Genomic DNA, 22,461 nt, shown 5'->3' on the forward strand with positions numbered 1-22,461 from the left:
TTCCTTCCTCCTGAAGTTGCTCCTCAATCCTGTTTTTTCTGACTTCCTGCCTAATGGAGCAGTACTGAGGGAGGTCAAACGCCTTGTGTTGGATTTTGTGACACTGACCCTCTTTTACCTCCTGTGCCCTTTTTCCTGTGTGGACTCACACATCTGTGGTGGTTGTGAATGTTTGGAATGAGGCAGGGGCTTTTTTGGGCACAAGGCGATCTATGGATTTCAGGATCGGTTTAGGTCAGGAATCCCATCTAGCCCCTTCACTGGGAGGAAGAAAACCTCCCTTCTTTCCAAATAACGGGGCAGTGTCTGCAAGAGGAGCTCAGCAGTGAGAGAAGCCTTCTGTGAACAGCAACCCGGGGGCTGTTTAAAGGCATTTGGGAGGCATCACTTCCATCTACTTTTAGCCTTTGAAAGTCAACAAAGGAACCACATGATGGCACCCAAACCACAGCTGTAACCAAAATTATCCCCCCCCAAAAATCTTTGCATCTGGTTGCTCTGGGTTAACTTGTGAAAACCTTGACATTATGGGTTGTTGGCAATAGCTTGCAGCATTTTTTAGCATACTTAGTGACCATGTGGGAGGTGAGCTTTAGTTCAGTAATATGTGGGAATTCACTGTTGGGAAATGCGACAAGCAGAGGGAGGCTTGGTGCCAGTTTGCAGGGTGGCATTCAGGCCCGTGTCTTTCCATTCTCCAGTACAGCTAGGAGGAAGACACAGCTGCAACTTCATTTGTCCAACCTTGCCCATTTGCTGTGCAGCAAACTGAGGCTTCCACTTGCTTCCTCGGGTGAAGAAAAAGTAAGCTAAAGTGCTTTGCTCCCTACTTCTTTGGATTTTTGCAATTCATCTTCCATGCAGCTGCCTTTAAAAGTGATTCAGAAACTGATGATGATCAAGAGGTGGTTTTCAAAACTTATTTAGCATCACAGTCCTATGCTTTTGGCAACTCCACAGGTTACTGGTCCATTTTTAAGTATTCACTTTTAAGCAGTGGACAGGACTTCTTGCTTGGATTACTACAGTGGATATTAAAAAATATATTTAGATACATTGTGGGTATTTCTGCATAGCTAGTATTTCTGTTATGTGTACAAAAATGCAGATAAGCTTTTTTTATTGAAGAGTTTTAATAAATTTTACAAATATTTCCCCTTCCCTCCTCCCAACCTCCCAGAGCAAAATATAGGGTATAAACATTTAACAATCATACACTAACATAAGATAACTAACTATAGCATCCTACCTCCCTCTTGTACTTTAACTCCCCTTTTTTTAAGCTAACTTTCGATAAGTTGTAACATTCCTTGTTCATTCATAAGCTAATTGAAATTTCTTAGTCCGATATTTATTTTGAATGTAGTCAATCCATCTTCTCCATTCCAGCTTGTATTTCTCATCTGAATAGTCCTTCAAATATGCTGAGATTTTGGCCATCTCTGCTAAGTTTACTATTTTTAACATCCATTCTTGAATAGTAGGCAATTCTTCCAATACTGTGCCACCAACAATCTTGCTGCCGATAATGCAGATAGGTTTTGTGGTTGCTAAATGAGGCCCATAGATGTAATGTGCTTGAGAATAAGTTTGAAGAAGAGTAGTAGGCAAGGCAATAGTCAGGTAAATCCTCCATAGCAGAAAATTATATTTGAGTAAGGATTCTCAGACAGAATCCTTCCTAGTTCTCTAAGATAAAAGCATGGGAGAGAGGAAGCCCATTCAGAATTGCAAGATTACCATCTCCTTCCAATAAAAGTAATTTCAGTACTTATGATTTTGGTGACCAATTCTGGACTTCCTTGAAGGAATAACCACAGGCAACTGCCCCCCACCCCCACCCCAACTATCCTGCTTCAAGAAGGAAGACCTTTCAAGAGAAGCTCACCAAGCAGCTGGATTTTTATAGCTTTGGAGCATGTGGTACTGTAGTTCTCATCATGGGTCACATAAGGGGCTATCCCAATCTGCTCCCATCATGAGTTGCCAGCAATCCTGCTCTTCGGTTTTAAAGCCTGGAGGATGGCTTTTGCAGGAGTCTCCAACCTTGGCAACTTTAAAACTAGTGGACTGCAACTCCCAGAGTTTCTCAGACAGCATAATTTTTTTGGAGCCTAATTCCAGATTCCCTGTAAATTGAAGATAAAAATCAGAGAAACATTTGCTTTGAAGTAGCAATTTGGCTCTCGAAAAGTCAGCTGCTGTCTTTCTGGTTATTGCAATGTTAGCAGATCGAAGCTGTTTCAAGTCACCAGGACTTGATGTATTATTTTATCCCCCTTTTTAAAATATACATTTATGTTTTTACACTGTGTTTTTTATTGGTGTAGTACAATTTGGTCCAAGCTAGAAAGATAATATACTACTGTATATAGTAACAAGGTGTAAAAATATTATGGTAACAAAATATTCCTAAAATTACTAATTATGATTTGTAATTATGGTGAATAATATATAAATAAACCAGTACAAAAATGTAGTGTATTGAGGCAGGGAAAAGACACTTTGGAAGATTGCTTTCCAGGTTATTTTTTTATCCTAAATGAACATTGGCTGATTTTTTAATATGAAAATCTCTTCCAACAAATTCCCTTAGGCTGCATTTGGTCTATTGGGATTGTATTCTAAAATTCTGAACACTCAAAACATCTATGTAAAGAAGAATTGTCTCTCTTGTTACTGCACTGGTAAAGCATTTTGCCGTAGTTTCTGTCAGCTGTCTTTTGCTAAGGGCAAAGCACTTCCCATAGATGCAGATAATTTAAATTGATTCATAGAGAGAGGTCCACTTTTCCAATATTCAGTCCATTTTCTCCTTGTCTGCCTCCCCCCATTCACGTAGGAAAAATCATAACGGATTTTTGTCTATTTCTCTCATGTGGTACTGCATCCACATGGAAAGAAATAAGTAGTGGGATACCACAAGGATCCCTCTTAGGCCCAGTACCCTTCAATATCTTTATAAATGACTTAGATGAGGAAATAGAAGGAGAATTCATCAAATTTGCAGATGATGCTAAACTGGCAAGAATAGCCAAGACCCCAGAAGACAAACTCAGAATCCAAAAGTATCTTGACAAACTTGAACAATGAGCCCTATCCAACAAAATGAATTTTAATGTGGAGAAAAGCAAATTTACATTTAGGCAGGAAAAATCAAAGGTATAAGTACAGATTAGGTGACACCTGGCTCAAAAACAGTAACTGTGAGAGGGACCTTGGAGTCCTAGTGGATGATGATTTGAATATGAGCCAGCAATGTGCAGCAGCAGCCAAAAAAACTAACACAATCCTGGGCTGTATAAACAGAGGCATAGAATCAACATCATGTGAATTATTAGTGCCATTTTAGTAAGGCCACATCTGGAATACTGCAACTAGTTTTGGTCACCATAGTACAAAAAAGATGTTGAGACTTTCAAAAAGGTTCAGAGAAGAGCAACTAAGATTATCAAAGACCTGGAGACTAAACCATATGATGAATGGCAGCAGGTTTTGGGTCTGGCTAATGTAAAGAAAAAAAATTAGGGGTGACATGATAGAAGTATTCCAGTATTTGAGTATCCCCGGAAGGAAGAAGGAGTCAAATTATTATCCAAAGCACCAGAGGGCAGACAAGATATAATGGTTGGAAACTAATCAAAGAGAGAAGCAACTTGGAATTAAGTAGAAGCTTCCTAACAGTGAGAACAATTCACTAGTGGAACAGCTTGCCTTCAGAAATCATGGGTGCTCCATCACTGGAGTTTTTTAAGAAGACACCGGACAGTCACTTGTCTGAGATGATGTAGGTTTTCCTACTTGAGCAGCTGGCTGGACTAGAAGACCTCCGAGGTTCCTTCCAGCTCTATTCTATTTTATTCTACTCCAAAGGCAGCCCTCAATCACATTTACAAGAATTAAGGCCATCCTTTTTTGTTTTACAAATGGCATTCAGGTCCTGAGCAGGTTGTCGGTTCTGTACTGTAGGGTAAGCTGTTTATTCTCCATGGTGCTCCCAGTCATTTTTTAAGCCAGCTTCAGAAATTTCAGCCTAGGCTGCAGTTAGTTGATGACAAAGATAAACTGGTGCTCATTCCCTATTATGGGCCCTTGTTCTTTTGGCTGCTTACTTATTTCTACCCAAGCAGTATCATGTCTCCCTAACTGGCATTCACACACCGGTTCTTCTTTTGCTAAGATCTGGTTTTATTTAAACAAATCCCACACATTCAAAACTAGACCTCATACATAAAAAGTCCAGAACTCCTGTGACCATCAAGCCAGCATGTGGGAACGTTTAACGAGGGAGTGAAATGAACCTTGGGAGCCCTGTAATTAGGCTGGCGGCAACTCAGGACCTGTCTTTAGTGGAGGAAATGCTGGTCCCTTAATCAACAAATGCCCACAACTGTTCTAAAGCCCTTTAGGGCAAGTTCAAGGAGGTTGCCTATCTTTTTTTTCACTGAGCTCCAGAGGGAGGATGATTTACTTTGAAGTAACATGTAGGACTGAAGCATTATAAATGGCCTTTTAAATTTGTTTTAATTTGAGAAATCTTTCTCCGATCTAAGGTAGTTTCTATGACTGATAGCAGGAACCACCATGTAACTTGGAGCAGTTCTGCCACTTATCTAAGTTTGATATATGTGAAGCAAAAGTTCTTTTTAAATTCCACTGTCTTTGTGTGGAGCTGGTTGAAATTGTTACTATTTCTTGAACAGCTGTATTCTAAATATGCAGGGAAACAAATCAAATTTTTCACTGAAAGCAAGTTCTTTCTTGCTGTCTGATTTCAGGATTGCTATCTTGTAATAATAGTTGACGTTATGAAAGGCAATATGTTGACCATGTATCAAGGAGCTAGAAATGGCAGTGAGTTGCTCTTCTAGGAGATCTCTAGTTATATAAAGGCGTTTACCCTGCAGGCTTGCTCAGAAGGAAGCCCCACTGCATTCACAAAGAAGGGCATCTAAGATTTCAGCTTTAATAAGATGCTGAGCAGGAGCTCACATTCAGTGGCAACCTGAATAAACAGAAGTTCTAAATCCTGTATGCACCAGAATCATCTTGACCATACAGATATCTGGGAATCAACCTTAGAAGTTAAGGAAAGTGAAAATTCTGCCCACCCAGTTCTTCCATGTTGCTCAGTCAAGACACCAGAAAATGAAAAGGAGCTGTTAGTAAATGGCATGTCCCATTGGTTTACCATGCCCACAGACTGCAACATTTAGCTGATAATAATGAGATGATTGGCTTTTAATGCAGCTCACACGTTTCATGCCACCACCCAGCAAAACAGCTGGAAACATGGTGCTTGGTAAGATGTTCCAGCAATAGTAAACAAGGTAGCCATTAGCCACGAAGGCTTCAAAGAGCAGCAACAGCAGCTTCTCTGCTATTATCCTGAAATAGCCATGCTATGCAACAAATCTTCAACCCAGGCAGTCAAAGGGCTAACACATAGCCAGGGCAAACAAACTAGTGGGGGCCATGTGCATCCAAAATTAAAGAGGACTCTTTATGCTAGGGTGTGCTTTTAAAACAAATGGTCCAGGCAAAAGAGAGAAGAGAAACCAGTAAATTACAGAGTCTTTGCACTACATTACAATCCTTGTTCCTCGGCAAAACCAAGCATCTAAAGATGGATGAGCCTCAGAGGAATGTTAAGTAGAGGTTGTGAATCAATAGACATTTTGTAAAACATCCCTCAAGAAGCCCAAAATGGCAAGGGAAAGCCGAAGAGCTTGGTAGATGAGTTTTGAGTTATTTTATTATACTTCTATATTGGTAGTAAATGCAAGTACTGTATCTCTGTAATAATATAAAGTGGGCTATATTTGCCTCCTTTGCTAAGCGAAAGAAAGTTAACCTGCTCAGTTATTATAATAAAAGCTTGGTTAAGAAATGACTGAGGATACAGCAGCAATCTCCTATTCCAGATCTTGAAGCAATATTCAGATTGCTTCAGATCTGGAATAGGTGCATTGTTTATGCATTTTATTAAGCGGAGATTAGTATCCCGATCCAGTTTCAATATTGCACATTTATTTAGTAAAGAAACGTATAATACAAATGATTCTGAATCAGAATGAAGCTGGAAGGTACCTTAGAGCAGTGGTCTCCAACCTTGGCAACCTTAAGCCTGAAGGACTTCAACTCCCAGAATTCCCCAGCCAGCTTAGCTGGCTGGGGAATTCTGGAAGTTGAAGTCCTCCAGACTTAAGATTGCCAAGGTTGGAGATCACTGCCTTAGAGGTTTTCAAATCCAGCCCCCTGCTCAAGCGGGAGATCCTTTACCATTTCAGACAAGTGACTGTCCAGTCTCTTCCTAAAACCCTCTAGTGATGAAGCAGCCACAACTTCTGGAGGGAAGCTGTTGCACTGTTTAATTGTCCTCATTGCCAGGAAGTTTCTCCTTAATTCCAGGTTGCTTCTCTCCTTAATTAGTTTCCATCTGTTTGACTTGCCCCAAATTGCCTTTACTGTATGTTAAGGAAGTTATTCAGTTAAACCTGGAGGCCCATTTAAGTCTTGGCTATTTAGAGATGTTGGGTCCAAATTACGTTTGCAGTAGATTGTATTCTCTCTCCTATCGCTAGTTTTGAAAGACACTGAGACTGCAGTCAAAAGCACACATAGTTGGAAAGTTACCACCTTTCACTCTAAACCAGTGGGTTCCCACTCTTTGAGGCTTGGCAGCCCAGCTGGGGAGGTAGAGGGGAACAACTCCATGTGAGACTCATGCTGGCACGCATGCGCATAGCTTAACTCCTGAGAGCAGCGAGGCAGCGTGCACATTCATGTTTGCATGTGTGCCAGTTCACTGCTCACATGGCCCGGTTGCAAATAGGCTACGGCCCAGTAGTGGGCTGTGGGACCCCGGCCCAGAGGTTGGGGACCCCTATTCACAACAGTCAAGGATTTTCTTTTTTACTTGGTAACAACAGCTCTTCTCAAGGGCATCTCCAGGGAGAGAATAAAGAGTGTCAAAGAGGCAAGATGGCTGCCACTACCACATAATCAAAGCCACATTCTTTTTTACATACATCATGTGTCAACTTCACTTTTTTGAACAGTATTGCCAGCAGATACCTGTAACTCTTCTGCCTCACACACTATTCTGTACAATTTTATACCTTCAAGTGTATATTACAGATGAACCCTTCAAGGCTACAGGTTTGAAGCAGGGCTGTCATGGCCATTGGACTTTTAGACAGAGGTGATCCAAGCTCTCCCTCCCTCCCTCCCTCCCTCCCTCTCTCTCTCTCTCTCTCTCTCTCTCCCTGCCTCCCTCCTTCCCTCCTCTCCCGCTCCCTCCCCCCTTCTTCCTCCCTCCCGCCTTTTCCCTCTCCTTCTCCCCTCTTTCTCCTTCCTTCCGTCTCCCTCCCTCTCTTATTTGAGTTAGAATAAATCATAGGTTGAGATTAATATAATTACTTATATTAACATTGAAATGTGCAGAAGACTAGTGTGCTGTATCAATTCTGTACTTAAATAGCAATTACAGGTAGTCCTCAACTTAAGACCACAATTGAGCCCAACATTTCTGTTGATATGCAAAACAGTTGTAAGCAAGAATTTATGGCCTTTCTTGCAACAGTTGTTAAGTGAATAACCGCAGCGGTTAATTAACACAGTCGCAAAGTAAATCTGGCTTCCCCATGGAATTTGCTTGTCAGAAGGTCACAAAAGGTGATCACATGACCCAGGGACACTGCAACCATTATAAATATGAACTGGTTGCCAAGTGTCCAAATTTTGATCACATGACAATGGTCATAAATGTGAAAAATGGTCACTTTTTTCAGTGTCATAGTAAACGAATGGTTGTAAATCAAGGACTATTTATATAAAGAGATATTGACATCAACAACAGATAAGGAACCAAATAGAGTTCTAAGGAAGATTTGAGGGCTTGCTCCTAAGTAATCTAACATCTAAGATTATTTAGATTACCACCAATACCAATACCACCACCAATACCAAACCATTAGATCTATTAAATGGTGCTTGACCTTCTAGTCTATATTAACTAAAAAAGCCCAGCTGGCATATGTTCTTATTCTGGCAACCAACTAGGCTAATAATGCCTTTTAGATATTTCTGACTTGTCTCAGCCTCACTTAGCAAATATTGTAATAAATTGGGGAAGTTTTCTGGTTTATAGATTAATTGTGTGACCTTTTAAAACACTATTAAGAAGAAAATACCACCAAGTTCAATGCGGATCTATTCCTGGTTGATAAATTTTATTATATTATTGAGCTTAAGTTACACCTTTGTTTAAAAAAAACAAGAACAAAATAAACCCTCGCATTGGTTTTCTGCATATTCCAGGTTGATCAAATTCCATTAAATATTCATTTAAAGATCGCTTGTCCTGGGATCTTACCATAAATAATATATAAATGGTACAAAAAAATAGATGAGCTTAAAAAAACCTGTTTTAGCTAATATATCATATCTTGATAGTAATCCTAAACCTAGAAACATATTAGCAAATAATTTGAAAGAAACAAGACTATCTTTATAAATAAAAATCAGTTTCCAAAAGCATTATAATATATATTTTTTAATTATGCTAGCTTTTCTACCTGCTTCTTTTGAGTTCTGCATGTCTGCTTATGTGTGCAGATTCAGCAGAATATACAGAAAGCTAGGGAGGACAGAACAATTCAGAGTTTATGAAGGACACCAAGGATGAACATCTGCAGGACTTTCTGAGAAAGGAGTCTTGGGTTTGTTTAATGCTTTACTGTAGTGAAGCAGAAGATCCAGATCAGAAGTAAGTAGAGGTTTTGCATTGTGCAGTGCTTGAGTTGTATCCAACTCTTGCTCCCCCTTCACTTTTTGTCCTCAACATCCTCTGGGAAGAGTCTGTAGGCCAAATAGTCCATGGACTCCTGAGCCAGCTTGGAAAGATGAAGGACCCCCGTAATCACCAAAGCAATCAGCACCAATGGCAGCACCACACTCCACATTGTGGCGAGGATGTTGTAGCATTTGGCTTTGGAACTATAGCGATGAGCAGCTTCCAGATCCCCAGTCACCTTCTGATCCCGAGTCTTCAAGGGGAAAAAAAAGTAATATTTGAGAACTTGTTGTTGAATACATATAGTTTATATAAACCACTTTGCTGTTGTGTTTAATGTTTGTACTCTTCCCATCTTGGCACAGTTTAGGGGAAGAACAGTGGTGGCGGTAGGGGAAGAATCCATATGTTAACAATTCTGATTAGTGACATGCTGCTAAATTTCATATATCTCAGTTCAATGCCACCTAACTTGTGGAAGGCTAATCTAATGCAGAAATCCCAAAGAGGCAGCAGGAGAAATCAATTCATGTCCTTAATCTTGGTAGACCAGCGGTTAAACATTCTTTAATTTTAACCACAATAGGAACACAGCATGTCTTCCTTTCAGGGAAACCCACATGAAATAGTAATTGTTCCTAGAATTTGCCTACATACGCTAAACAGTTCTAGAGGTCCCCCCCCCCAGTCTGTGCCTTCACTGATTCCAATTGCTTGTATATCACTACCTCTGCTATCATTCTATGTTGTTTTTAATCTCACATTTTCACAAAGCACAAAGTGTAGCCTCTTAAACATAATCAACAAATGCACCATTTATTCATCATCAGATGGCGAAGATACTGATGCAAAGATTGTCTCACAAATTCTCTGCTGATTCTTGCTCATGCCATCTCATGTAATCCTCTCCAGCAAATGAGCCTTAACCAGTTTCATTGCAAAGAACACTTCCCAAAATAACTAACATAAATAAGGATTGATCTCATTGTAGGCTAGTTTTTTCTACATCAACATGTTTCTCTCTTTGTTCTACCCCTCTCCTTATTTTCCTCTAATGCCTTTAGTACTGTAGGTAGTTTCTCCCATCTTTGAGATCAACCTGTCCTGTACAGAAAATATTTTTTTTGAAATGTCTACTTACCACTCACACCCCAGTCACAATGGCTTGACTATTGCAACACATTCTACACAGTGCTACCCTTAAACTTTAGAAGCTTCAACTGGTCTTAAATGCAATGGTGCAGGCAGTGATGGCCATGCCTCAATATACCCACATGACTGTGAGCTGAACTGGGTGTCAGTTTGTTTCCAAGTGTGATTCAAAATGCTAGTTATCACATATAAAGCCTTACATGTCATTAGGCCAGGTTACTTGAGGGACCACCTATCTTCTCTGTTCCCGCCTGCCTGGTATAAACTAAAAGAATTGGTAGAGTCTATACCCCTACAATTAAACAGTGCAATTTAAAAATTTAATGGGCACCTAAATACATGATGGAGCTCTATGAAACTCAAATGTTTCACAGAAGCTACAGAGATTCCATCGCACAACATCACGGCTAACATTTGGGAAATGTTCTCTTCCAAAAGCTCCCCAGGGACCATCCCATGTAAACAGTCAAACCACAATGTAGCTCTCAATATATAATAATATCAAAGAGATCTCCTACCTTGACAGAATAGGCAAGAGCCACAAAGCCCAGACAGCAGATATTCATATAGAGGGTGTTGAAGACTGACCAAATCATATAGTCCTGGGGGACCACAGGAGGCCTGACCGTGATGATGGTGGGAGAAGGCTCCTTCTCGTGGGATGTCATGGGCAAGCAGGTTTTGCAAAAGTGGAGAGAAAGAAAGAGGAAATGCAGTTTCCCAGCAAGATTAGTATGTGAGGGAGCCAGATCAGGGAAGCCCTTTATATAGTTCCTGGCTAAGGCACATTTTCATCTCCGTCTATTTATAAGCAAAGAAATTACAGCTCTAGTTTGACTGTGGTTATCAGAAATGCCTTGCTAGGGCTAAAAGAAATATTTGGTTTTCATGCCTGCCCTCTCTCACTTGGGCAAGGAATGCTTTTTTATATAGCACTGTGGTTGTTACTGCACTACTCTCTACAATGAAGACTAATTCAGGCACGTGGCACAAAGGCAAAAGATGGAAAGGTTAAACAGTGCCCCTTTCTCACTTCAGGGTCTTTCTGTGAATGACAGAGCAGCATATAGAAAGGGATCTTGAAGTCATTTGCATTGACTCTTTTCGTTCTTCTAACCATCGTGTCTTTTCTTGCCCCATTGTTTATTTCCTGGGGTTTAGAGTTTTGCCCACAAACACTCTGCAAAAGTGGCCCCAAACCTCTGTGAACCTGTAATGTTTACCTAAGATTGACAACTGAGCTGACAGCTGCACACACCTGTAAGAGATCCTCAGTTATCCAGGCCATGGTTGTCCCAAAGATGCTTTTTTTCCGGAGGCAATTGGACTTTCTTGTTTTTTTTTCTTTTGAAGATGTTTCGCTTCTCATCCAGGAAGCTTCTTCAATTCTGACAGGACAGTGGGGAATGGAAGGATTTATATTCCTTGCAGACAGCTGGCCATTTTCATCCTTTTAGAGGGCCATTGAAACATTTGGAGGTTTACCTGTGTCACTCAGGGTCACCCAGAGCAGCGGTCCTGGTTCCTGTAGTCTGCAATTTTTTGTTGGAAATCCATTCCTACTCCCACACCATTCAAAGGGCATTCATCCCAAATTGTATACTAGGATGCAAATGTCCAGCTGTCTGCAAGGAATATAAATCCTTCCATTTCCCCACTATCCTGTCAAAGCTGAAGAAGCTTCTTGGATGAGAAGTGAAATGTCTTCAAAAGAAAAAACAAGAAAGTCCAGTTGCCTCCTGAAAAAAACACACCTGTGGGACAAAATTGCACACCTTCACACATACAAGAGTGATTTCATTTGATTTATTCCTAAGGTTGTTCACATAAGTTTAAAAGCAGCCCCATGTCCTATCCCAGAACCTGCAGAAAGAGACAGGCCTATATGTCTCCCTAAATGCTAGCAAGTTGGAGCCATATCTCAGGACACAGAAGACGACTATTCCTTAAGGTAGGTGCAGTGACAGGAAAGGCACAACTCCTGGCTCATATAAGATGATGGTGCTTATCTTGATGAGATCCAGAGCATGTTAACAGTTAACCCGGTCCAGCTGATAGGATGGGCTGAAATAAGTTCCAGAGAGCTCCAAGCAACCTGTTTTCCCATTGGATGGAAGGAAGTCTTGCCTCATTCCTCTCCTTGGCTTTTGAATTTCAGTACCTGAGTAGGTCCTTTAAGAGGAAAGCTGACTTGCCAGCCTTGCAATTCCCACTGAGTAACCCAGGAGAGAAGCAGGCTGAAAGAAATCTGATTATTTCTCCTCAACACTCAACACTCTTACACGGGCTTCCAGTTTCTGTAGTCTAAATGTATGCATTTTGGTAAAAGTTTCTTGCTCTATTTATGGCTAGAAGCACAGGGCAAGTTTTCATGTCACCTTCACAGTTCCCAAAGGGATTTTTAATATAGGAAGCGTGATCTCTTGGTAGCTGGACAATTTCACTCTTGCAAATGACACTTTATTTAGTTTGAACTTGATCAGACAAATGCATATAACAAGTATTGGGAATATGAATGGAATTAGCAGTTTATTTTTTCTTTCTTTCAGAGTGGGTAAGTCTTGTTGCTTAAGATTAGCATTGAATCAGGTAGTAAAGAAGCTATGTTTTGGCAAATTGTTTCTGGTCAATGAGAGGGAGAACCTACATTTGCTCATTCCAACCTCTGTATTTTGAAGATTGCAGGTTCACTATAAATTGCCTTAGAGGGATTGGGGAATGGATATCATGTCCTGTGGACATATAACTGTTGAATATAGATTGTATAATGTAGACAAGATGGAGGGCCAACTGTTCTGACCACCACCCCCACCCCCACCCCCGCCTGCGAATCACCCAGACACAGGCTTGGCTGTTTGCCTCTCTTTAATCATGGAGTTATCGACTCCTTTGGCTGAAGGCCCAGACAAGACTCACATGCAAGTATAGTTGGCAGCAACCCAAATCCAACAGACACGGATACAAAACAGACAAGAGTTTTCCAATACTGTTTCAAACAGTTGTTTCCTGCAAATGCCCCCTCCCAACTTCTCCACTTATATACTCTCTTGGGAGGGGCCAAGCCACAACCACCTGGGCTTAATCATCGTCTGAGTCTGGCTACGGAGCTGCTGCTTCCGTTTCTCAGCCCTTCTTAATCTTGCGTCAGGGACAAACTGCCTTTGATCCTCCCCACTGCTCCATGCCTCAGGCGCCTCCTGGTGGCCAACCAGCCTCTCTGGTCTCTGCTCTGAGTCTGAACCCTGCCTAGAATCCTCCACATCTTCCCTAGCAGATATGGTTCCTCGCTATCCAAGTCCATCAGCAGCTCAGCCGGATCCTGCTGGGCCACAACAGCCAACCCAGACATTACTCATTTTCTGGTTCCAAGGCTATGCCACTCCCAGAGACCAACTTCTTTTCCAGAACCTATGCACTGACTGAAGTCTAGGGTTCATCTCTGGACTTCCCGTGGAAAAGGGACCAAGGTGAGAAGCTAGTTAGCTTTTAACTTTCCTACAAAGAATGGTCAAGTACAAAAATGGTGGTCTTCCTCCCTGATGAGGAAACATCAGCCTGTCCTTCCCTCTGACTATGGCAATCCCCAGCTCTCTTAGCTATAGTTTGTTCGGGAGAGAATATATACCTCAAGCTAGCCCAAAATTTGAATCATGGGGGAATCTTAAAAGCAAGCCTTTTTAAATTCAGAAAAAGAAGGCAGTAGTGTCCAGGAGAGATGCTAAAAAGATAAGATGGGGGACATGTCTTCATGATGCAAGCTCATCCCCTCCCCATTTTTAGTATGTACTGTATTGAGCAACATAACAATGGTTCATCATTTTATAATAATGCTTTAAAATATATTTTAATAGAATCTTTGCTTTGTAGATCTTGCATATCAGGTGCTGGTTATTAATCACCCTTGAAAAATGAACAAGTTGCCTGAAAAAAATTTAAAGCAGGAAAAAAGTCAGTTTAGAGATCACATAAACTTGGAAAGGAGACACATAATTAGTACTGAAAAATGTTAAACTATTGCATTTATTTGATTTTGGAATAAGATTAAATTGTGGGAAAGACTCTCCAAAACCATGATGATGTAAAGCACAAGGAAGAAGATTGTGACGGAGATATGGCAGCTCTCTTATCAAAGTGACCTGGGAGTAAAGTCCACATCAATAGAAAATATTTGGGAGAGGCTCAGACAGGCCCCTTTCCTAGTGGACAGGAGTATAGGAGAGGAAAGATACAGCACATTCAGACTTGCAAGTTTCTCTTCTTATAGACAATCCCAATAAAAATAGTTTTAGCCTTCCTGTGGAATTGATTTTCTGTCCTGGTCTACCTAATGGGGCTGACATTCATTATATGGATTATCTAAAGCTAAAACAAGCAAACATTCCAGATTTTGTTCCATCCACTTCCTAATCATCCTGGAAAAAGCTCAGCTTAACCTTGAGAATATCTTTTCTGTTTTATCCACATCCTAATTAAAATCCTTTGGTTATTCAAAGCAATGATACAAATGATTCCCTCCTTTTGGAACATCATCCCCACAGAGATTACATTGACCCAAATGTTGACACTCTTTCACAAGGCCATGAAGACCGGGCTATGCCAATGGGCTTGGGGAACCCAGAGTGATGAGGAGCCCATTAAGGGACTCATCTGAATGCTTGTTGTCACAAGGGGTAGGGATGGGATGTATTGTTTTTTATTCTTTTTATTGGGTTTTGTATTGTTTGTAAGCCTCTCAGATTCAGAGTGTGAGTAGACAGTAAATCTTCTAAATAAATAAATGCTCCCCTCCCCACAAAAAACAATGACCTCAAAAACAAATAGGTTTAGTTTCCACAGTGCATGGGTAATAGCTTCCGATGTATTCCAAGAAATTAGTTCAAGAAGGAAGCAATAATAATGAAATGAGAGTAATACATGAATGTATAAAACTGTATGAGCACTTACTGTATAGTGCTTCCTTTGGCCCATCTTTGTTGCTGAACATGCCCACTTGAGGGCAGATGTATACCAGCAAATGAAAGGAACAGAAGCTTTGGCTTCCTGAAGTATTAATACACTGAAAATATTCCCATCTAATGCCTGATTTCTCTTACATGCTTATAAAGAGGCGATAAAGCCCTTTCCAAGCTATACAACCTACAGTATGCAACAGCAAAACTCAGCCTTGAGGAATAAGCTAGGACTGCAATCCAACACCCCCCTCCCCCTTAGGCTGATGTATGGGACAATTTTCATCTAACATCCAACTTTTCCTTCTTGGGGTGGGCTTGCAGCTCCCAAGGGTTCTGGAAGTAGCTCATTGGAGTCAGGAAAGGATATGGTACTGAGACTATTTTGACTGCACTTGGGTATGGTCTCTGTTATGTCAGCTGCACTAGCTTCCAATAGGAGTCTGCATGCAAGTCAAGATGCTTGTTGTCATCTTTAAAGCCTGACCTGGCATGGAATCAATACTTGCAGGACTGCTGTGCTTCTTCCTAATAGTTTCTGCTCATTCCACCAAATCAGGCAGAGTGGGCATGCTCTGGGTCTCATAGGTGATGCAGGGTCACCTCGTTGGCCCTAGGAAAAGCGCTTTCTCTAGCATGGTACCTGTCTTATGGAATAGCCTCCCCACTGAAATATGGACAGCCTTACCCTGTTGCCCTTCCAGATTTCCACAGGCTCTGGTGACAAAATTTTAAGGGGGTGGGGGAGAAAGGCAGGGGTTATCTGAGAGATTAATGCTGAGTTTTTGTTAGGGGCATTAATGATTTGTAAACATTTAAAAAAAGAATCTTTTTCTTTTTCCAGGGTTCTTTTGGTAGATAGGCAGCTACAGGAACTTGTTAAATAAACACAACAGGTGCCATTCTAATTCCCATTTCTTTAATCCATTGTATTTATTTATTTGTAAAATTTATTGGATGCCCATCTTACCACAGGGTAACTCTGGATGGCTTATAATTTAAAAAAAATAAAAACTATACAAAACCTAAAAGACATAAATACTGTCGAGATCCAAATACTGAGCTCCAATTAAAAGATGGGGAGGGAGTAGAATGAGGGGGCGGGATCTGTTGATAATGTATCAGCCCTCCCCATGTGAAACCTCTCTTTGGAGCCCCAAGTCAACTGGCAGAACCAGGTCTTTAGGGTCTTATGGACGCTCACTAGGGTTGGAGCCAACCTCACTCAGGGAGGGACAAGATGCTCCAGAGGACAGGTGCAACATCAGAGAAGGCCCTTTTCCTGGAACTCATCAGTTGGAATACCTTGGCTGATGGGATCCATAGCATGCTTCCTCTGCCAGCAAGAGTGGGGTGGGCCAATGCCAGTGGGATGAGACAGTGCCTCAAGTAGCCTGCACCCAACCATGTCCGTTCTAAGTTTGGTTCTCCCCTCACTTCAAACTGAGGAAAGCAGTTATGAACACTTGAAATCAAAGCTATTCACAATTCAGGGAAGATATATGCAGTAAATGTATAAAAGGAGATTACAACAATTAAGCCCATTGTGGCTTAATTCAGAGAAGGAAGACAAAAATAAATTCAGAAGCTCAACTAACTATTTAGAATTTAAGAGGGAGTGCATTATAAACTCACAAAAGTCTCTATTTTGCCACCACTCCTGTTAAAGAATTTCCTAAAACCTGATTAAGAGGCACAGCACTATGGTAATAACAGAAACCCGACAGAACAATATTTGTGTTTTTTGTGATTTATTTTAATTTCAAAATAACTGATATCTTAACTAGTCTCCCATGATTCCTCCAATTATCTTAGTATAAAAAGTAAAGTGTTATAAATGCAAAATTAACATTTCTAGTGCACAAAAACTTACACAATTACTTGGAAATTTAACGTTTTAACTGTAGAAATCAATGTTCAGTTATTGGGATGTGATTGCTTTTCCTTAGAAAAGTTGCTTTGAATACCACTGGCTGTACTGAATTGAATTTTGTTTGCTTGGTTCTAAATCTCTCGTGAATGCTGTCAAGTTGTCATGGAGCTTTGCAGAATTCAATTGAAAAACTCTATTCTAGAGGCAACCTGCTGTCAGTATGGCAAATTGTATTAAACTACACAGAATCCTCCTTTTGACAAGGGAAAATATACATGAGATAGAAAAGTGATGCAGCCAATATGCAGTAAAAATGTTTGGTGATGATATCTTGGGTGAATTATTTGTTCTTCATTGATCTGGCTGTAATAATTGGGGTTTCTCCCTCATTTCTCTGACCAATTTAAGCATATTTTCTGCACTTAAAATTATTGCAACGAAACAAGTAATAGTGATTCCAATGCCTATAAGGCAGGCAGCGATGTTCAGGTATTTGGCTTTCTTCCCATAGCTAGCTGCGCGTTCAGGATCTCCAATAACTTTACGATCCCTTGCCTGAAAAGGATAAAATGAAAAGAAAATTAAACCTTAAGGCATATTTATACCAGTTATAAACCTCAATGTATCTACATACAAGTGCTGTGAAAATTAATACTATGTTGTTCAATCAAATAACAAAGTTCCTGTCGTTCATATCTTTGTTCATATTTTAGCCTTGGGGGGTGTTACACTTGGAAACAGATCTAAAAGCAGTATTTGTCCATTTTATTTTTGCTTCTTTTTTATTTCCATGCAAATATTATATTTTGATTGGTGTTAATATGTTTATAACTCTGAATTGTATGGATGCAAAGTGTGGAGAGTGTAGTATATTAATATCACCAGTAACAGTACATAACACTCTTTTGAAGACAGGTGATAGCAACAGATTGGGATCAAGTTTTTCTCAGAGAATTTGAGAGGACCAGAAACGTTTTGGAAGACTGTTCTTCCAAAAGCACAATGCCTTTCCTTTAAACAGGACCTCATTCTAAGACCAAAATCTAATGGGACAATCTCCCCCCCCCCATACAAACTTCATTAGCAAACAAAGTCAAAGCTGGTTTCTTCACATATTCTTGCTTGTCATACACAAAGCTAGAGCTAGGAAGACGGATTACTAAAGCAAACATCTCACAAACAAATGATGTCAAATTTGAAAAAGAAAACTCATCCCTTTCCAAGGGATGGTAGAGGGCAGGAAGGCCTGGAGGAATTTGTCCATGGGGTCGTGATGGGTGGGATACGATTCCGTAACTAAAAACAACAATCCCTTTCTCTTTATACACCCACAAACATGTCCTATTCTATAAAAAAAATACCAACCCCGAAATCCCTATATTGTGCCAGGGTTGGGGAGAATTAAGTTTTCTTAAATGAGCAGGGAGGATGGCTGTATCTCCAGTGTTAAGCAAGGCTTGGCAGCTTTCCCACGGAAAGTCCCGTTTAGGTAATTCTGTAGAGAAAAATCCAGCCGGCGGCGCAGGGAAGAAGGAAACAAAGTCTGGAATTTCCACTTAATGGATGTGTTGCTAGGGGGCGTAAAAGACCCGCGGAGTGCAGTGTGGGACGGAGCCAAAACCCAGAAAAGTAAGCGAAGCCTGAAATATTGAACGAAGCAAAGACAGGCAAACGTTCCCGAAAGAAAAGTTACGCTAGGGGGGAAAAACTCCGATGAAATCAAAACGGCAGAATTTCTACCCGGGGGGGGGCGCTCCGGCGCCTAAATTAAACTTCTGGATCCCTTCTGGGTTCGCTTACCTTGATGGAAAAGACGAGGGCGCTGAAGCTGAGGCAGCAGAAGCAGTAGCTGCTTAAGAATAAAAGGTTGAACAAGGACCAGAGGAAATAGTCACTGGGCTGCTCCCCCGCGAGTCTCCGCGAGGCAGGTTTGAGGCCGGCGGAGCGCTTCTCCTCGTTGTCGGCGCCGTCGTAGGAGCGGGGCTGCAGGTCGAGGCAAACGGCCTCGGACGACATAGCTGCCCGGGAGACCCAAACTCTGCGGAGCGTCTCACAACCAGAGAGGGCAGGGCTGCGCCGCCAAACTCAAGGAAAGCAGAGGGCGAGGCTACTTGAGGGACGAGGGGCCTTGCGGGAAATCAGAAAAAAGAAACCGAGTCAGAGATCAGGAAAACGAAACCGAGCGACTCCAGCCCGGAGAACCTTCCTAGGTGGAGAATGACGCTGGCTTTCAGCCAATAGGTTGGGAGCTGCGTGAGTTTCGAAACATGTGCTTAAGCCTTAAGAGCAGATGTTTCATACCCCGCGGCAGCCCAAAATGGTTATTTTGTGATACTTGCGTAACATTAGAGCTCCAGACTGCCTCAAACCATGCACTTCGGTAGGCGGACCAATATTGGGAAACCCCTTTCCGTCGGGACCAGATCGAGTAAAGATGCGAGTACTCCCAACATTTATAGCAGTCGTGGGGAAGGAAGGTTTTGGGTTCGCATCGAACGTTCGGGAAATGCCTAGTTTCACTGCTGGTTTGTCAGCCCCGGCCCTCCCCCAACAAGAGCAAAACAATTCTTTACGCAGAAACAATGCGGGTGTGGTGCTGTGTGTTATATAAAGAAATTTGAATTAATTAAAAAATGGAATATGAGTAAAACAAGCTCAAAGATATGTGAATTAAGAATAAAAAACCTCATTAAAACAATTTCATCGTTGAAACAGATTCATGAAGCATATTAATCACACAGCAGGAAAACTGCGAAAGTAAACAATGGGAAAAAGTAAAAGAAAAGTTAATGACTTACAATAGAGAAAACGAATGTGCATATTGATAATTGGGCATAAAATACTGCACCAAAATGTACCCTACTTTTAACAGTAATTTTGAAATGAACTAACAAAAAATAAGGAAGACAATGCATTTGCCTTGTTTAAAGAGTTTCATTGCTGAGTTTTTATAAGTATGAAATTGAAGGTAGGTACTTGGAGTAATTCAAACTGATGTTCATATTGGCCCTAAATTTTGCCTCATATTTCATTTGAAGATTTGAGCTTTACTTTAAAGGCTTTTATGTAATATTTATATTGATGTAACATAACCTCAATACTTTTGCCAAAAATCTCATAAGTTTAAATTCAGTTCATTCATATGAACTGAAAGGTCTAAAAATATCAGTATGCCCTCCCAATCACTGAGCTGAGGAAACTACTCCAAATTTGTATTCTCAACATACCGTAGCTCTGTGGCCAATCTCTGGGGCCTTTTCCTTGGCTCAACCACCCCACATTGTTTTGTATCAGCAGTTGTAAGTTGATTCAATTTCCTGCAATAGATCAGAAAGTTATTCCTTATGGAGAGGTCAAGCAGCTATTAAATTCACTATTTTTATGACAAGTGTCATTATATTATATAGTTTTGTAAATCCCACCTCAGCACCTAAAACACCTCCTAGTGGATGATGGATGGAATGATCCAACAGAACCAAATGTCCAATAGCTTCAGTGGTGGGTTTCAAAAATTTTCACTATCAGTTCACTGGGCGTAGCTAGGTGGTGCATGTGACTGAGTGGGTGTGGCCAATTTGACCTCACTCATGCCCACACCCACTCAGTGACATGACCCCCACCAAGCCATGCCCACAGGAAGAATTTTTTTGAAATTTCTACCTCCCCACCCCCCCGTTTCCCCTTCTTTAGCGAACCTGCCCCACCTGCCCCCCCCCAAATTGCACTCCACTGCGAGACGTGCATCTTACCAGAGTTTGGCAGCTCTGTGGCATCTCTCAGCCGTCGTGTGCAGGGAAAAACCTTGCACAGTAAAGAAAAACTTCTTGTGACTGTGAGGCAATTAACAACCGCTTGCGCTCTTGGGAAGTTTTTCTTTACTGTGCAAGTTTTTTTCCTCCACACAATGCCTAAGAGACACTCGCAGGGGGCAGGCCACGAGATGTGCATCTTACTGGAGACTGGCAGCTCTGGATCTTGCGGCTTTTTCAGGACTTTCTTAAAAAAAGAAAAAGAAGGCCTCTCCAGATAAATTTGAAAACTTCTGAGGTTGCTTCGGGAGGGGGATGTCGGGCAGCATTTTTCCCCCTCCCCAGGTGCCTGGGAGCTTCTGAGTCTGCAGCCTTGGAGCAACTCCTGGCCCTTACACAGTAAAGAAAAACTTCCCCAGAGTGTGAGAAGTTGTTAATTGCCTAGCACTCAGCGAGCAAGCCAGGATCTGCTGGCTGCCTCTTATCTGTAGTTTAGTTTACTCATGAGCATGTTTACTCGTGAGCATGGTGCACACGAGAAAACTGCAGATTAGAGGCAGCTGGTGCAGGCGCTACACCTGATGGGCAGGCAGCCTTTGGCAGAGACAGTACCAACTCTGCTCTGAGGTGCTGGGGACCCTGCCGGCTTTTGGGGCTGTTGCTTGCCGTATCCTGGCCAAAGTCGTGTGAGAAAACTCCCCAGGAGTTCCGGGACACCCCGCAGCTGGAACCAGGACAGGAGCACTGCCCACTGCTGCTGCCACCACCACTGCCCTCTCCTACCGCCGTCACTGCCCTCTCCTGCCGCCCTCTTCTTCCTCCACCGTCGTCTCCAGCATGTGAAGCGTGCCGGGCTGCCCCCGTCTCAAAGCTTACCTGTGTGTAGGCAGGAGGAAGCAGTGGATGCACATGGTGAAGGCGAAGCAGGGTGAGCGTCCAAGCGGGCAGACTGGTTTGGGGGCATGGCCAGCCAGCAGTCACTACCTGTTCAGCGACCCAGGCCGGCATACCACTACTGGTTCGGCCAAACTGGTCAGAACTGCAAGGAACTCACCTCTAAATAGCATCCATAAACAGTTTAGCAAATCAGACTTTCTTTTCCACCCCATCTGTTGTCATCGACACAACTTTAGACATATCAATTCTTAGGTCAGGGATTATTTTTAAAATGATGTTGGAAAAGATTGGAAGGTCCTTGGATGGTCTGAGGATTCCTGCCTGTATGGGGGTTCGACTAGAAGACCTCCTTTCTATTATTTTAGCTTATTTGTGCTCCTATATATTGATGGTGGGATTCATGCCATACTTTACTGGAAAGAACTATTTGTACTTGCTGTTTGCTGAAGTTTTTCTTTAGCACTTCAGTGCTAAAGTTGTTTAAAAAGTTGTTAAGAGCATTAAGAGTAGGTTCTTGATTTATCAAGAATCTTTGTTTGTGTGTTAGAGCTCTAAATGCTATTCAATGTGCAATTTACAATTTATAAGTGTAATTTACAAGACATCATGCTGGCAGAAAGGGAGAGATTTTGAGGATGTCCCAATCAGGAATTTCTCTCCTGGACAGTCCTCCCACTATTTCCCATTATGCATTTTAAAACTTTTTTTATTTGCAGACAGCCAGGAAAAATGGAAATATAAACTTTTAAATATTGGAGTGGAGTGGAAGAAATCTATATTCTGAATTGCAAAGAGAGGCTTTGGGTGCAGACAACATAGTTAGTAAAATGGTTATGGACATCTTCATTTTTTTTAATCATCCCGAGCCAGCCTTGCAAGGCTACCAGATTTCACCTGTAAATATTGGGACAATCACTTACATTTAATTATTTTTCTCTCTATTTTTTGTTTCAGTCCAGGACTTACCAGGAATTGCTGTTGGAGATTTGCTCTGAATCCCATTGTTTCACAAGTCCAGAACCTCCAAAATTATGTTGATATAAA

At 41.5% G+C, this 22,461-nt stretch overlaps 2 protein-coding genes across 3 annotated transcripts; both read right to left on the minus strand.

Moving 5' to 3' along the window:
* Positions 1 to 8,254: 8,254 nt before the first annotated feature.
* Positions 8,255 to 10,691, minus strand: LOC106554350 (interferon-induced transmembrane protein 5-like). The gene is made up of 2 exons (XM_014073004.2): positions 10,468 to 10,691; positions 8,255 to 9,050 (listed from the first exon to the last, which is right to left on the minus strand). Exons 1-2 carry the CDS (start codon positions 10,615 to 10,617, stop codon positions 8,829 to 8,831), a joined length of 372 nt encoding a protein of 123 aa, XP_013928479.2. The 5' UTR covers positions 10,618 to 10,691; the 3' UTR covers positions 8,255 to 8,828.
* Positions 10,692 to 16,632: 5,941 nt separating this feature from the next.
* LOC106554421 (interferon-induced transmembrane protein 1) lies at positions 16,633 to 19,252 on the minus strand. 2 transcript variants are annotated; one of them, XM_087715749.1, is made up of 3 exons: positions 19,111 to 19,252; positions 18,572 to 18,898; positions 16,633 to 17,326 (listed from the first exon to the last, which is right to left on the minus strand). In XM_087715749.1, the coding sequence occupies exons 2-3, from the start codon at positions 18,785 to 18,787 to the stop codon at positions 17,123 to 17,125; spliced, it is 420 nt and encodes a 139-aa protein (XP_087571875.1). In that variant the 5' UTR covers positions 18,788 to 18,898; positions 19,111 to 19,252; the 3' UTR covers positions 16,633 to 17,122. The 2 variants fall into 2 exon arrangements, with proteins under 2 accessions (XP_087571875.1, XP_013928552.2); XM_014073077.2 differs by having other exon boundaries at positions 18,572 to 19,233.
* Positions 19,253 to 22,461: the final 3,209 nt, after the last annotated feature.

Source organism: Thamnophis sirtalis, unplaced genomic scaffold, assembly GCF_051295495.1.
Source record: "Thamnophis sirtalis isolate CommonGarterSnake01/CBP01778 unplaced genomic scaffold, rThaSir2_p1.2 scaffold_1, whole genome shotgun sequence".
Classification (NCBI taxonomy): Eukaryota; Metazoa; Chordata; class Lepidosauria; order Squamata; family Natricidae; genus Thamnophis; species Thamnophis sirtalis.

Excerpts from the sequence above, each read along its gene's own strand:
- LOC106554421 (XM_087715749.1), bottom strand. The coding sequence starts at position 18,787 with ATGTCGTCCGAGGCCGTTTGCCTCGACCTGCAGCCCCGCTCCTACGAC. Across the intron at positions 17,327-18,571 it reads CCCTCGTCTTTTCCATCAAG|GCAAGGGATCGTAAAGTTAT; the intron begins GTAAGCGAACCC and ends TATCCTTTTCAG.
- LOC106554350 (XM_014073004.2), bottom strand. The coding sequence starts at position 10,617 with ATGACATCCCACGAGAAGGAGCCTTCTCCCACCATCATCACGGTCAGG. Across the intron at positions 9,051-10,467 it reads CTCTTGCCTATTCTGTCAAG|ACTCGGGATCAGAAGGTGAC; the intron begins GTAGGAGATCTC and ends TTCCCCTTGAAG.